The sequence below is a fragment of the Betta splendens genome, chromosome 13 (assembly GCF_900634795.4).
Source record: "Betta splendens chromosome 13, fBetSpl5.4, whole genome shotgun sequence".
Classification (NCBI taxonomy): Eukaryota; Metazoa; Chordata; class Actinopteri; order Anabantiformes; family Osphronemidae; genus Betta; species Betta splendens.
This window is the reverse complement of record NC_040893.2, coordinates 19,866,010-19,881,046: the sequence shown is the minus strand read 5'-3', so window position 1 is coordinate 19,881,046 and position 15,037 is coordinate 19,866,010. Positions and strand designations below refer to the sequence as shown.

Genomic DNA, 15,037 nt, shown 5'->3' with positions numbered 1-15,037 from the left:
ATATCGTCGTTCAATTTGAAAATGCATTTTACATTTTGCAATTCAATATTAAAGTATAAATAAAAACTTAATAAATTGCATTTCGTATTGTCATATTTTTTGTAGTCTTTATTCAAATGGAAATGCATTTTGCAATTGACAATTCACAACTGTGTTGCCCAATAAACGGTTATTGACAGGAGAAACCAGTGACAGAACCTTTACAGGAGACTGAACTGAGCCTCAAACGGGCAGAACTAAAACTAAACTGTGTTCATCAACAGTAAAAACTCCACAATTACAATGATGCAAATAGTAATATTCATCAAACCACGCTAATGAGCAGCAATCTGCATAAAATAAAAGAAATACAAGTAAGCCTGGTGAATAATATAGCAATAAAAATTACATTAAATAACAAATGACAAACTTTTAATGCAGACTGACTGAGATGAAGAAACATATTTGCAGAAAATAATTTCTAGTAGACCAGTAGAACTAGACTGTATAAATGAAATGTTATCCTGGATTTTAACCTGCTGTTGACCCGGATTTTTGCCTAACTAAGTAAAGGACAATTTCAACCAGTAATGTTGATGGTTTAAAGCACCCTCATGTTCACGTGGACACAACAGTTGCTGGGAGAAAATGGAAAACATTTTGTTTTTGCTTTTGGCAGCAGATTTCGTGTTTTTCGTGTTAATGCTTTGGTCATGTTGGTGGAGAGCGGTTTGCTGGTCCCTGTGAGTGAGAAACCCCCACCTGGAAATGTTGCATGATTGGATCAGTTAGTCGTGTGTGCCGGTCCGGGACACTCCGTGGGCCAGACCTCACATCAGCAGACCTCTGGGCGATGGGTAACCTGTGTGACTGCAGCTCCATTCACGCTGACGGTGTTCACATGCAAATTGTTTCTGTTCAGTCTTTGCATCATCAGTGTCACTGCTCTGAAGAGCATCATCTGCTTCAGCTGGCTCCTGAAAGACTCGCACAACATTATATAAAGAACAGGATCCAGACAGATGTTGAGAACAGACATAAACCTGGAGAGCTCCACTAAATAATAAAACACATGGTTCACTGGGCAATTTGTCCACAGGAAAACATAGGGAAGGCGAACCAGGTGGAAGGGGATGAAGCACACACAGAAGACAGTGACCAGCACCAGCATGTTCCTGCGTGACCTCACTAGTATGGTGGAGTTCGAGGAGGCCAGCTGGTTCTGCTGGGCCAGCGACACTGTGCGGGAGATGCCGTGGTAAAAGAAGAGCAGGGAGACGAGGACGAAGAAGAACATTGTGGAGGTGAAGGTATACAGGACTTTGTATAACACCAGCGTGTGGGCAGACAGATCCACATCACAGCCGTCGAGGGCAGATTTCAGAGGATCCCGATTAACAATAATTAGAGTAACAAACACGCTCCCTACGAGCAGGACCGAACCCCAGGTCACAGCGGAGAAGACGTGGGCGGTTCGAACCGACTGCAGCGCCGGCGTTCCTGAGGGGCGGACGATCTGCACATACCTGAGAGAGAGGAGGCTGGTGAGCTCCAGGCGGCACAGAAGCTCAGAGCTCCGCAGCTCAGACCTACCTGTTAGCAGCGATGCAGCTCAGGAACAGGATGCTGGCCCACATGTTGACGTAGAAGATAGCTGGTCCGACGTTGCAGTAGATGCTACGGATGGTGATGGAGTTGCTGGAGTAGTTGGCGATGTAGAGGGGGAGAGTGAGACAGATCAGGAAGTCAGCAGCTGTCAGGTTCTTGAGGTAAACCATCATCCTGCTGGACGTCTCCTGTTGAGCTTGGCATAAGTAAAACCTTATGGTGCAGACGTTTAGGACAAGACCCACCTGGGGAGGAAACAAGAGGGTAGAAGCCCAAGATACATGATGGATGCACTGAAGGTGGAAGCGCATCCAACCCATCAAGGGGTTCGAGAATCTCTTTCAGAGATCATGTGTATACGCATATCTGAACAAGCCGACTCACACAATCAGCTGCTTGTTGTGGAACCGAGCTGGACATTTATTCAGCGAAGCCAGTTTGGTAATTAAGACCTTGGTCAGTCAGCAGTGGTATGTACCAACTAGGGACCACAGCTGTGGGAGTTTCTCTTTCCCTCACTGCATTCATGCAGTGTTCCTGTTCCTCAGCGATCTTCCCACAGACCTGGACCAGACGCTGATCTATCTACCACAACCCACTGAATTGACTCACCACAAACACCAAACTGTAGCCCAGTACAAAGACGTAGGGCGAGCCGTCAACCTGAGCGCACATGTTGGAAGTAAGGGCGACTGTTGGTTCCGTTTGGTTGGTGAACGAGGACTGCTTGAAAAAAGATGTCTGTTCCATTCAGCTGATCGTCAGGTTCTAACAGGAGCAAAGACAAATGCTTATGGAGCAGAGAACAAAGAAATCCTGAGACAACTGGCTGAAAACAAGCAACAAGAGTCAGGCTGAGGTATTTACCTCCTCACAAACGGATGACCTCCTTCCTCCACAATGAGCTTCTAGCGTTTTTGCCTGGAATTCTTCCTTTAACATAAGACGAGTTACAAGTCAAAAGAGCCACCTGTTCACCTGCAGCGCTGACATCTGACACGTTGACCTGCAGAACCAGTAATTTAATGTAGCGGAGCATTTGCAAGTCAAAGAGGAGGTCGATGTTGTCAAAGACAGAGGACTTCCGCTGGATTCGGTTTCTGGACCAGAACTAATAGTAGCAAGAACTAATGTGTTTTCTGCTGTTTAATCACTTTGTGCCACAGTTGAAAAACCTTCATCTCAACACGTTTTAAATTTATACAATATTTTACTTTAATGATTGCACAGGAAATAGATTTTTTTTTATTTTTATTTTATTCCTCCAACAGTCCCATGGCTTCATACGCAGACACGTCTGAGTGTTTAATAAGTGCTGATATAAAAGAAAAGCACAGACACATTCATTCAAATTGCTCCATCTGCTGGACACGTGCCAGCGTCAAAGATGCTGCCGTTTTTTTTCCTCCACAGTCCGACTTCATACACACAGTGTGTCCAAGGTTCAGCTGGACAAGCACTGAAGAACATTAAAACAGATAAAAGGTAAACAGGTGATTCAAGCAGTGTCAATATTCATCATGGAGGCAGATTAAAGAGCAGCATGGTTCAGTCCCATCCACCATCAGCTGCTCTGTCCAACAAGAAGAACCGTATGATGAGGCTCATCTAGACTGAGTCTGTCTCCCGTCACATGTCGGACCACAGGATGGCTTTACTGCCCTTCTCCACACTGGCCACATATGCTCCAGACGGAGACCACGAGACCGAGTTGATGGCAGAGCTGCAGAGGGAGAGATGGAGACGCAGAACTGTGGGTTTATCCCAGAGGATTTCAAAGGTTTTAATTTGAAAGTGACATCAAGTAAAGCAAGTCTAGTTTCCACTAAAACTTGTTTTTGACACACGCTTCATCATGACTTTGTGTGTTGCTGATCTATTTTGTCTGTAGGGTTCTTACTGGTGGTTTCGGTCCAGAACTTTGTCCACTTTCCCTGTCAACACATTCCAGATGTACAGCGCTCCATCAGCAGATCCTCCTGCCACGTAGCTGCTGTCAGGACTGAGGAGAAACGCAGATCATCTGGTTTAATTCTGGCAAACTTTATCAGATTAAATTCCATCAACAATCCAATAAATAAATTTTAAAATCTTGGTAAGTCGTCATCACAGTGCATTCTGGGTAGTCATCCAAAAGGTTTTAAACATCTTGAGTCATTTCATCTCGGCTGAGTTTTAATTGAAAAAGTATAAGAACCAGTAAGTATCAACACAGTAATTTAGAGAAAAAGGTTTAGGTTGAACCAACCTGAAGGTGACTCTGGTCCAGTCGGCTCCACATTTGAAGCCCTGAGCGCTGAACACACAGATAGACTGTTAGTAACAGAAATGATCATCCATCCATCTGCTTAACGAGCTTACTGCCTTCAACCAACAGGCAGCAACACACCTGAAAGTCTGTCTGACGGCGTTGCTGCGCAGGTCGATAATCTTAACTAGGTCGTCTCTGGAACAAGTAAGCAGCTCTGTTCGATCGTGGTTTAGGTCCAGGGACGTTACTCTGCCCAGCAGCTCCAGCTCCCGAACTATGCTCTCTGCTCTGACATGTAATCAACAAAGAAGTGTTAACATCTTAAAGTAGCCTTTTGTTTGCATTTCTGGGTCAGAACTGGAAATACATGGATGGATGAACTCTATTGATCCCACAGCGAGGAAATTCTATTGCTGGAACAGCCACAGGAAGACGGCAAAGAATTTTTTACAGGATTGCAAGAAAAAAAAGGAGCATAAAAAGAAACAGCAACAACATTGTGTACGTATTAACAATTCAAATAGTGTCCAAGATGAAGTGAGCAAACAACCTGCCTGTCAGACCTCCACATTGTACAGTCTGACAGCGGTAGCGCTCCTTCCTACACTGAGTGGATCAGTCTCCACTGAAGGAGCTCACAGCTCCCACAGGAACGGTCCATGGATGTGAGCTTGGAAAACGTCCTCCACAGAGTCCAGGGGACATCCCAAGTCCTTGATGACTGACCTGTGTTCCAGCTCGTTCCCCTCAGACACAGCCAACGATGGCGGAGTCATCGGAAAACTTCTGGATGTGACAGCTGTTGTATGTGAAGTCTAAGGTGTAGAGGGTGAAGAAGAACAGTGAGAGCACCGTCCCGAGGAGCCCCAGTGCTGTGAAGTCTAAGAACATGACCCTCACAGCGGTTCCGGAAGTCTCCAGGTGAGTCAGCATCCGTTGAAGCAGGTAGATGTCATTTACCCCGATGTTCGGTCTCTAGACAAACTGCAGCGGGTCCATCGCTGTCTCCACCACAGAGCGAAGGTGGTCTTCATCAGGTGGGCGGTCAAAGCTACTGGTCTGTTGTGGTTCGGTTCATTTGCGTCGTCTTAGGGACTGGAGCCACACAGGTTTTCCACAGCTCAGGGACCGTCTTCAGGCTCAGGTTGAAGATGTACAGGACCACCTCACAGAGCTGGACAGCCCCTGAGCTGTCTGGGGCTGATGCCGTCTGGACCTGCAGCTTTCCTCATCTTGATTCCTCCCCTGGACTGAGGTTAGGAAGGAGGGAGGATGTGGGGGGCAGGGCTGCGCTGGAGGGGGTGGGTGCCACTGCTGGACTGGAGACGTGTGAAGTGGAGGGGGGGCTGGAGTCAAACCTGTTGAACAGATTCAGCTCATTGGCCAGGTCCAGGTGCAGGTCCATCAGCTGATCCTGAGCCTCTGTTTTCTCCGTGGCCAGAGACGGTCTTCAACGTCGGCTCTTCCTATCATTGTGAAGCAGAATTCACCAAGCGCTGGATATTTGCATTAATAGGAAAGGTGTGCTGGCATTAGACTGTTGTGAGGCAGGTTAGTTTTACCCTACTGATGCGTTGTTGCAATAGTAGGCATGTACACAGTGAGCACTTCGACGTGCAAAAACTCCCTTGAGGTGTAGTAAGGCCGGATGCTCACAGCGAGGAGCCTGGAGTCTTTGGTTCAGAACAGTTCTCTAACAGAGACGTGCACTGGGCTGCTCCATCTATTGTTAATGAACACTGCACCACCTCCCTTGTTCTTCCCAGTCTCTCGAAGGCTCCTGTCCGCCCAGACAAGTTTAGAACCCTCCAGGGCGATGATGTGTTCAGCCACGTCTCCGGAAAACACGAGGCTACACTCAGCCGGCGCTAACCGCCGCTAGCTCGTCCATCTTATCGGTGAGAGATCGACATACCCCATAATGATGGAGGGCACATATGGTCTGTACCTCCATTTCCTCTCCTGGAGCTTTACGTCTCGCTCTGCAGCCTCTCCTTTTCCTCTGCATTTCAGCTGGAACCACCAGTCTTTCTGTGTGGGGAGGTGCAGAGCTAACAGCTAGTCTCTAGTGTAAACACAGGGAGCCATGTGTTGGACTGAGAGGGTCCTCAAATGCATTTTCAAAAAGTTGACAACAATGGGAATGCTGGGCACAAGAGCAATAAAAGTGGTTTCCCTGTGTTGCACGCTGGAAGCAGGGCTTTACGACAACAAAATCCTTAAAACAGAAAAAGATACAATAGAAAAGTAAAGAAACCAGGAGAAAGATAATGGAAGCTACCCAGGCAGGACCATCTTGGGGAAAAAAAAAATCAATCAATCAATCAATCCATCCATCCATCCATCCATTCACACACAAACCGCGCTCACCTGATGTCCCAGAATCGAACTTTCTTATCGAAGTGTCCGCTCATCACACACTGCTCCGTGCACACAATGTCGTTACAGCTGGAGCCAGCAAACACCGTCTTCATACCTGCTCAGGTGACAGCACACGTCAGACGGGGTGAAGTATTTAAAAGGTTGACTTCAGGGGTAAGCTCACAATACAAACTACGAATTGGAGCGGTGACGTACAGACTTTGCTACGGAGGTCCCACAGCTTCAGCGTCCGGTCGTAGCTTCCAGAAACGATTCGAGCGTTGTCCAATAAGAAGCGAGCTGACAAGACTTTGCCACTGTGACCGGTCAGGGTGTGCTGGGGGTGGCAGAGGATTCACATCACTAGCCACACACGTGTTTATTATAGACCAGTACTCCTACATCACATTACTGAGCCAACAATAAATCCATCAACACGACTGACGATGACATGTTTCTCAATGTAACAGGAAAACAAAGATGAGAAGCAACGTGACCTGAACGGTGAAGAGTTTTTAGTCACACGTACTTTCACTACATCTTAAAATGTGCATAGGAGCAGACTGACCTTCTACAGTACTCACATCAACCTAGTACATGCAATACGTGCAGAAAGCACACGACGAACCAGAACTCACCCTCAGCCTGTAGTCATCGACGGTCCAGATCCGACTGGCAAAGTCATTAGAGGCAGCCAGGAGATACGATCCCTGGAGACAGACAACGATATGCTCAACCCTAATGCAAACACAACAAGGAGCAGCACTGATGTTCATACTCACAGCGCTGTCAAAGTCGATGCTGGTGATTCCTGCGTTGCTGCCGGTCAAAGCTCCTTTCGCTTCACAACGACCTGAACACACAAATCAGACGCGTTCTACTGCTGCTTTACATTTTGACCCCCCTGCTCACTGCGGTTCCTCACCTGCAATGACCTCCCAGAGCTTTACCCTCCGGTCCATCCCCCCTGTAGCCAGGAGACGAGAGCCAGGGCTGAACCTTACGGCGTTCACCTCCCCGTCGTGGGCTTCCTGAAGACAAACACAATGCTGAACCCTCACCTTTCACACTAGTGTGGTACTGTTCCCCTCAGAAGGATGGGTTAAATGCACAGAGCAATTTTCATTGTAATGTTTAAATTTTGCATTCTTTAAATTGTGGCTCAACTACAAAGCAGAAGTACTAAAACTACAGCAACAGGTCTAAACACCACCAAGTATCTGCAGTGCAGCGTTTCATCCCTGGTCCCGTGGAGCTGCTGCGGTACTTACAAAGACATGCAGAGCTGTGGTCGGGACTCGGACCTCCGCACTCACACCTGACGGAGCCTCAGAGGTTTCAGGTGAAGTGCTGAACGAGTTGGTTGATCGGCGCCTGCTGAGAGAACAGATCACAGACGCTACTTTACATGTGCAAGAAGCAGTCAAGTCTGAAGTCGGTCACACGTATCACAGGGCAATATCCCACAGACAAAAGGCAAGTAAACTGTAGACACACAGCTGCACAAACACAAAACAATTTTTACTTTTCACATCAGAAATCAGCACCAGCTCAGCTTGTAATTGAACCAGTTTGGAGACTTTCAGGTTCACATGATCTCTCTGATTTTATCCCAACAGAACTTCTGTGCAACACAACTCGTGGTTTGATCCAGAAACAGTCAGAGGAAGAATTGGGTGAGGTCTCATTTTTATCATCCTCTTCCTCCTGCAACTCATTACAATCTTACATCAGACACCCTCTGACTCCCTGGGCACAAGCTGAACTATTGTTACTACATGAAATAAACCTTAGCAACAGGTGATGTACAGGCACACTAGCAGGGAGATGTCCTCTAGTCAGCTGATCGCATATCATGGAAATAAATAAAACTGGCTGGCCACAGGGACAAGACCTATTACAGCACATGCATCGAGCTGCGGTCCTCGAGGGCCGGTGTCCCTGCTGGTTTTCCAGGGCTCTGCTGATCCTTGATCGGGTGTGTCAGTTGGCTTTTTCAGCTTGTCAACGACTGCACACACCTGGTCAAGATAACATTAAAAAAAAACTTTATTAACTCCTGAGGGAAATTATTTTGCCCACTTTGATCGCTCTCACAGATGGAGGTATAAACAAGAAGGTAGGGAGGTTTAAAAATAAGAATGCTAACATCTACACACGTTCACATCTAATTACTAGCTAAAGTTTTATTATACATGTTATTGCATGGATGAAGATCAACCCTTCCAGACAGAGGAGGAGTTGTACAGGCTGATGCACCGGTAGGAAGGATCTCCACTGGCGTTCTGTGGAGAACCTAATACTGATCAGCTGTGGCTGAAGGTGCTCCTCTGTCCAGCCACACACTGTGTGGGGGTGGAGGTGTCGTCTATAGAGAGGAGTTGGACCAGCATCCTCCTCTCAGCTACAGCATGTAGGGGGTCCAGCTCCACCCCCAGAACCGAACCAGGCCTCCTGATCACTTTGTCCAGTCTGTTACTGTCTGCTACATTCATGCTGCTGCCCCACAAACCACAACCTAAAACACTGGACCCACAGACTCATAGAACATCCTCAGCATGGAGCTGCAGACGTTAAAGGACCTGAGCCTCCTCAGGAAGTACGTCCTACTCTGAGCCAGCTTTTTCCAGTCCAGTTTATTGTCAGTACACTCCCAGGTATTTGTACTCGCTCACCAGCTCTTCATTTTATTAGTGAGAGGGGTAATAGGACTCCTTATGTTGTTCTGTTTGTGTTTCCCTGTCTGATTTCGACTGACAGCTCTCTTTGTTGATAGGAAAGCAGTGAAACATTTTTTTAAGTACATGGGCGTCTACACGGAAATTAACATGATCTGTGATGCAGTCTGTCAGAGCATCAATGTCCTCCCCATGAAGTTCACAGAGAGCCTCCCAGTCAGTGTCTTCAAAGCAGCTCTGCAGAGCAACGCGGTCCTCATCGGTTTTAATGGTGGCAGGCTGCCTGTGAACCTGAGGTGTGTATTGTGACGGCAGATGAATCAAATTGTGATCCGACTTTCCCAGAGGGGGGGCAGTGGAAGAGTAGGCATTCTTAACATTAGTGTACATCAGGTCCAGTGTCTTCTCACCTCTGTTGGGACAGCTCACAAACTGGGTGACTGGAGGAAGTGACTTGTCGAGGCTGGTGTGATTAAAGTCACAAAGAAGAAGAAGAAGAAGGAGATCATAAAGAAGGGACGTCAGGATGTGTGGACTGCAGGTTGGAGACGGCCGTCTGTATGACGACACACAGCGAAGCAGCGTTCGCGGAGGGGTGTAAACAGCGATTAGGATAACGTGTGGAAACTCTGGGTAAATACTATGGACAGAGGCCCACGGGAAGCAGTTCAATATAGGGCTGCTCTTTGACCATCACATGTCCAGAAGAGCACCGCTTATTGTTAATAAAAACGCCCCCCTCGCTTCTTCCTGGTCTCCACTCTGTCTCAAAGCACAGGGCGCTGAACCCGTCAATGTTAGCGCTGAAGTCTGGGATGCCCTCATGCAGCCAGGTCTCTGAAACACATCAAACTGCACTCAAAGATTCTCTCCTCTCACTAGAGCTGTCAGCTCGTCCAATTTATTATCTAGTGACCTCACGTTGCCCTGCTGTTGCGTACCAGCTTTACGGATGAGGGAAAGTATGAATCCAAGCGAAAAAAACGGACCAAAAAACTCGAACAACATGATCAGAGAGGGCGCACCTTAAATACTAAGACAAATTATAGAAAAATCACACGCAGTAGGTAAAAAAAAAATAAAAGGAACAGAAAAGACAACACTGTATGCGCATTTAATCAATAGGAGCTGGGGCAGGGAGAGGTGGAAAACCAGCAGGGCAGCGGCCCTCGTCGGCATCACTTTGACACCTCTGTATTACAGTGGTAGCAGGATAATCGATCTCTATCTTCCATTGCACAATCAACAATTCCAGACACATCACACCCTAATAATGTGAACAAGCTGCTGTTAATCAACTGTTCACTGGTGAGTGTATATGCTGCTGTGTTTCAATTACACAGAAGAGCTCAGTGATCAGGGGAAACTAATTGAGAAAATAACATCAGTTTCCTCAAACACACAACAGCAGCTTCACTGTAACACTCTGCAGTAGAAAGGTTTGTGACATGCAGCAAGTGATGCTCAGCTTTACAAACACACACAGGTGTGACCAGACAGAGTCGTTCACCTGGAGTGTGGCTGGAGGAGTCCAGGCTGATCACATTTAGACACGCTGCAGACAGACACAGACAGGTGGTCAATCACACCATGACCAGTCCAGACCCGACTGACACAACAGAAAGGTTCACATCTACAAACCCAAAAATGTTGGAGATGGAGTCCAACAGACCAGCAGGAGGAGGCTGAGAGATTTTCTTACTGCAAATTCAGACAAAGGAAAAAAAACAAACTAATAAATGAGAATTCAGTTAAAACTCTAACACAAATGTAAGACGTAATGTTTCATCTGAAACTATACCATCCCGTTTTAACATATCCAAACAATATTCATCTACAGTTGGTGTCTTCTGCACTTGTTTACCCACACACTGGACCCACCTGGGAGTTCTACTGAGTGGTCTGTTCGGAGAAGTCTCTCCTCCACTCTTCCCTCCATCTTCTGCCAAAACTTCGATGTCATCATCCCTGAGAAGAAAAACCACGAAGAGTTCAACCAAGAACGGTACAAACCTTTTGCCATACAGAAAACTTGAAATCTACTAACTGGTCAACAGGCAGAGGCTCTTTGGCTGCATCTGCAAGTTCCTTCTGAAGTTTGGCCTGTCGCCGTCTGAAACAGAGCAAAGATTTAATCAGGTACAGAACCAGGGTCCAGTCTGACCCCATCCCGGTGCCCTGTGTACCTGCTGTCCTTCTCATTCTCAGCATTCAGCCTGTTTGCCTCCTGAGCCTTCTCTGCCATCCACCGTGACACCAGCTCCTGGTTGTCCTCTGTGGTTTTTCTCAGCTTTTCCTCTAGGGCGGAAAACGTGATTTGCAGGGCATCGTACTCGTCCTTTAGGGTCTGGTTTGCTCGCTCCAGGTCCTGCAGGACACGGGACAGACAGACTTAGTGAGCTCTGATAATGAAAAGCTTTGTGTCACATTCCTGTCTATTCAGAGACCTCAGAAGCAGCACATGGTTGAGGCTGCACCATTTAAATTAGTTCAGTTTATTTCTATTGCAAGCACACTTACAATTTACAGTATGTATTAACACAAAACAGAGCTGATGCCTTAATAGAAACATTACAAACGCCGCGCTGCAGCTTGGGGAGCAGAAGGTCACAGGTTCAGGCCCACCACAGCACCAAGTGTGTCCTTGAGTAAGACACTTCACACTAGGTCCCTGGGGGCCGCACCGTGGCTGCCCACTGCTCCCCTCAGGAGACGGGTAAGATTGCAGACATTAATCTCCCCAATGTGGGATCAATAAAGTACTATTATTATTAGTTCAATAAGCATTTTCTCTAATCAAAAAGACAATGAAGGTCTCAGATTGAAAACTTGAGATCAGCACCCGCCCCCTCCTCTGCCTGACGCTCCTTGCTGATTGGTTCTGTTGGAAGTCAGTCACGCTGAGCCAATACGATCTCTGTACAGACTCGTGGTGATGTCACCCCCTATCTGTCAGCAGTTGCAAGGACCACCACTGCACTACTAGAGCATGATGGGAACTGTGAGCAGGGGCTGCTGAGAGCCAGAGGGCAGCAGGAGGGGATTCTGGGTAATCAGACCTTTTACTGTTCATCACTGACCTCTGTCTCATCTTTAAACATCTCTAGACGTCAAACTTGAAGCAGCAGCACTTCAGAGGTAACTTACTACATGGTAAAATGTTCCATCACCTCCACAATCCTGAACAGGTCTGACCCAGTTGGGCTTTTCCTACCTGAAGGAAGCTCCTCAGCTCTCGACAGTCCCCCTCCAGGTTAGCGATCTGCTGCTGATACTCCAACATCCTAAAAGCACAGCCACATATTGTTTGCCTGCGAAAGTTAAATCTGCAATAAAGGAAAGTATTGTAGATGTTTCAACGTACTTTGCTTCGTTGCTCTGAATTTCTTTGTCTTTCTGTTGAATCTGATTGTTCAGTTCAATCACACTTTGAGCCAGCTGCAAAAGTGAAACAAGAACAATATCAGCACAGCTCTTTACCCTGACTCTGACTCAAAAACACTGTGCTGCTAATTAGATGATGGGAGACAGACTCCAGTTTAGTCCCAACACAAAATGTTTTGTTCAAAAGTCAAAAGTGACTTTCTCCTTAGGAATGCGGGATTTGAACGAAGAAACAGTTCAGTTACAAGAAAAAAAAAAACTGAAACTGAAATTTCATTACTTAAGATATTTAACATCCATAAAACTACTAAAAAGGGAAGAATGATAGGATGTTGGCCGCCCACCTTCTCTGGAAGTGTTTACTGGACTAACTAAAGCTGTTTGATATGAACAGATGAGCTAATGACATCACTTCCTGTGTGACTACAGGTGACTAACCTCTCCTCGTTTCTTGTGCAGCTCTGTCAGCTCCTCTTGATGTTTGATTCTCATCTGAGACATTTCGTGCTGCAGGGTGTCACTGCGACTGGAGTCTGAGCCCAAGCTGAAATACATGAGGCCTAGTTATCCATACATGTTGCCACGGTTACTATTTCACAGACCTTAAGACGACTTGAAAGGACCACACAGGGTCTTACCTGGCATCATGTCCCCGCTGGATGTCATATTTCTCAGTCTGGTACCTTTCAGAGAGGACGGTCTGAAGGTCGGACTTTTCCAGCAGTCGATGATCTGAAACACACACAACCCAGGTCACTGGACCACAGCCTCAGAAGGGTTAAGCTCTGATCACATTTAGTCTAGGCCCAGACTGATTTCAGATATATAGCCTAGACCTGTGGGTGAGGGACTTACACTGGTGGATGATCTCCTCAAAGGATTGTCTCTGGACCCTGTCTCTCAGCTTCAGCTGCTCTGAGATGTGTCTCTTCCACATACAGTCCCCTCGCCACTCCGCCATCACCAGCTGAAACAAACATACACAAACGGAGATCCTCAAACGGAGGAAAGACTACTCAACCAACCAAGAGCCTGATACTGAAGCTACGTGATTACAGAGCCTGAATAAAACCGCTTTCACTTTCCCCAATCAGCAGCTGCTGTGGATTAATTGATTAATTGAAAAGTTCAACAAATCGGGGTTTTCAGTCAGATGTGTCGCAGGGTGGAAGTGTTTAGGAGCAAAGATCCCCAACGCTTAATCAAGGCTAATTTAGGTGTGAATACATTTGGCTGTGTAGACAGAAAAAAAAACATTTGAGCTGCGAAAAGCCGTTGAAAACTGATTAAGGCCAGTTACCCGGGTGTAAAGCGTCTCACGTGCTACAATAAATTAAAGACTATGCAGCATGTTAGCTTGTCTGCTAGCATTGAGTGCTGAAAAAGAAACGACAAAAGCAGAATGGCCCGGACTCTCGGTTGTGTAAGCTTAGAACAATAAAGCGTTTGCACGTCGATCACTAGTTTTATCCTCCGTGTGTCTGTGCCCTGGTTCGTGTGCAGCCGTGTGGACCGGCTCAGATCAGTACACAAACACCCGTGACTCGACATGTTAGCATGCTAACCGTTTGCTGGTTACAGAGCTCCGCAACGGTTGATGAGATAAAATGTCAGCTTACTGCATCTAATTACGCCTCGGACACTGTTTGGTTTCCTTTTTCCTTAATTTCTGACAAATGTACTGCTATTTCAGGAGTTCGCTGTTAAACGGTTCCGTTTTTTCGTTAACCAACGTCTGCTTCTTCTGCAAAATCGCTCCCACCTGACGCCATTTTGGCTCCAATGATTCTCTTCCGGTGGAGTCGCACGGAACGTTTTTGACTCAATAAAGTGCGCCAAAGACACCGTTTTTAAATTTTTAAATCGCATGCACATAATAAGGAAGTGAGGTTTAAAACTAATAAGCGCTTAGTTCAATAAGTCGCGCAAGCCACACACTCCGCGCTGTAGCTGGCTTTAAGCTGTTAAACGTCGCCCACGTTTATGAAACTAGTACCGTCCATAATCCCCTGTCGGCGTGGTCTCCGTGATGTACAAACGCCGGCAGCGCTGCTCTTCACACGGACCCGTCTGATCAGCGGCGACGTGAAGCTTCCCATCCTCTTTGGCCGAAACTCGTTCCTCGTCAGTCAGACGTGGGCTGTAACGCGTGCTCTGGGTTCAGGAAGTCTCCGATCTGAATAGTAAAACCAGATAAAGTCTCACGTCGAAGCGTTCTGGACAAAAGTTTCTCACATGGCCTCGTTTCAAACTAGTGCCATCTAGTGGCCATGCTTCGCGTAGCAGAGGCGGTGGAGGCAGGCAACGGCCACAGGGAAACTACAGTTTCGTGTTTTATCAGAGACACGTGGCAGTTCTTGCGTAACTGAAAATAATCTACTGTAATAAAATGTTACATCAACGACAAAGTTTTTTGGAATTGCTGCTTAAAGTGAGTTTTACTCTGCTTTGTCTGTTCCCGTAGACGTGGATCAGGTGTGTTCGTCACCACCTGGAGACACGCCCCTACTGCGCAACAGCAGGCGTCATACGTAACGTCTCTGTAGGATCAAACAGAGCCACATACAGAACCTCCAGTCCACAGAGCCATGCAGACTGGATCCAGTCCAGGAATGGAACCAGGAACTTGTTATTGTGAGAAAACACTGCTGCTCCACCACCGCACACAGAAGATGACGTCTCAGACGTCGTTACCATAAACATTATGTCTCTTGGTTCTCCAGCATCAGCTGATGATCCAACAGCGTTGTTGTGGATAGAACCTCTTCCATCTGTC

General features: G+C 46.9%; 2 protein-coding genes and 1 non-coding gene across 9 annotated transcripts; all 3 read right to left on the bottom strand.

Annotated features, from left to right (window-relative positions):
• Positions 1 to 80: 80 nt before the first annotated feature.
• Positions 81 to 2,694, bottom strand: LOC114867576 (P2Y purinoceptor 14-like). Its single transcript, XM_055514201.1, has 4 exons — positions 2,455 to 2,694; positions 2,200 to 2,355; positions 1,573 to 1,832; positions 81 to 1,505 (listed from the first exon to the last, which is right to left on the bottom strand). Exons 2-4 carry the CDS (start codon positions 2,335 to 2,337, stop codon positions 815 to 817), a joined length of 1,089 nt encoding a protein of 362 aa, XP_055370176.1. The 5' UTR covers positions 2,338 to 2,355; positions 2,455 to 2,694; the 3' UTR covers positions 81 to 814.
• A 127-nt stretch (positions 2,695 to 2,821) lies between these two features.
• On the bottom strand, positions 2,822 to 14,414 carry atg16l1 (ATG16 autophagy related 16-like 1 (S. cerevisiae)). Of its 7 annotated transcripts, none has more exons than XM_029170362.3 (21): positions 14,258 to 14,414; positions 13,117 to 13,228; positions 12,900 to 12,993; positions 12,700 to 12,805; positions 12,242 to 12,315; positions 12,092 to 12,161; positions 11,064 to 11,245; positions 10,925 to 10,990; positions 10,759 to 10,845; positions 10,519 to 10,578; positions 10,388 to 10,432; positions 7,471 to 7,576; positions 7,125 to 7,230; positions 6,982 to 7,052; positions 6,838 to 6,909; positions 6,416 to 6,536; positions 6,209 to 6,314; positions 3,977 to 4,126; positions 3,836 to 3,883; positions 3,488 to 3,589; positions 2,822 to 3,310 (listed from the first exon to the last, which is right to left on the bottom strand). In XM_029170362.3, the coding sequence occupies exons 2-21, from the start codon at positions 13,220 to 13,222 to the stop codon at positions 3,217 to 3,219; spliced, it is 1,866 nt and encodes a 621-aa protein (XP_029026195.1). In that variant the 5' UTR covers positions 13,223 to 13,228; positions 14,258 to 14,414; the 3' UTR covers positions 2,822 to 3,216. The 7 variants fall into 7 exon arrangements, 6 of the variants coding, with proteins under 6 accessions (XP_029026195.1, XP_029026194.1, XP_040929216.1 ...); XM_029170361.3 differs by lacking the exon at positions 14,258 to 14,414 and adding an exon at positions 13,881 to 14,057; XM_041073282.2 differs by lacking the exon at positions 14,258 to 14,414 and adding an exon at positions 14,024 to 14,042.
• Positions 11,690 to 11,958, bottom strand: LOC114868765 (small Cajal body-specific RNA 6). The gene has a single exon (XR_003788075.1). It is a non-coding gene; the product is annotated as a small Cajal body-specific RNA 6 (non-coding RNA).
• Positions 14,415 to 15,037: the final 623 nt, after the last annotated feature.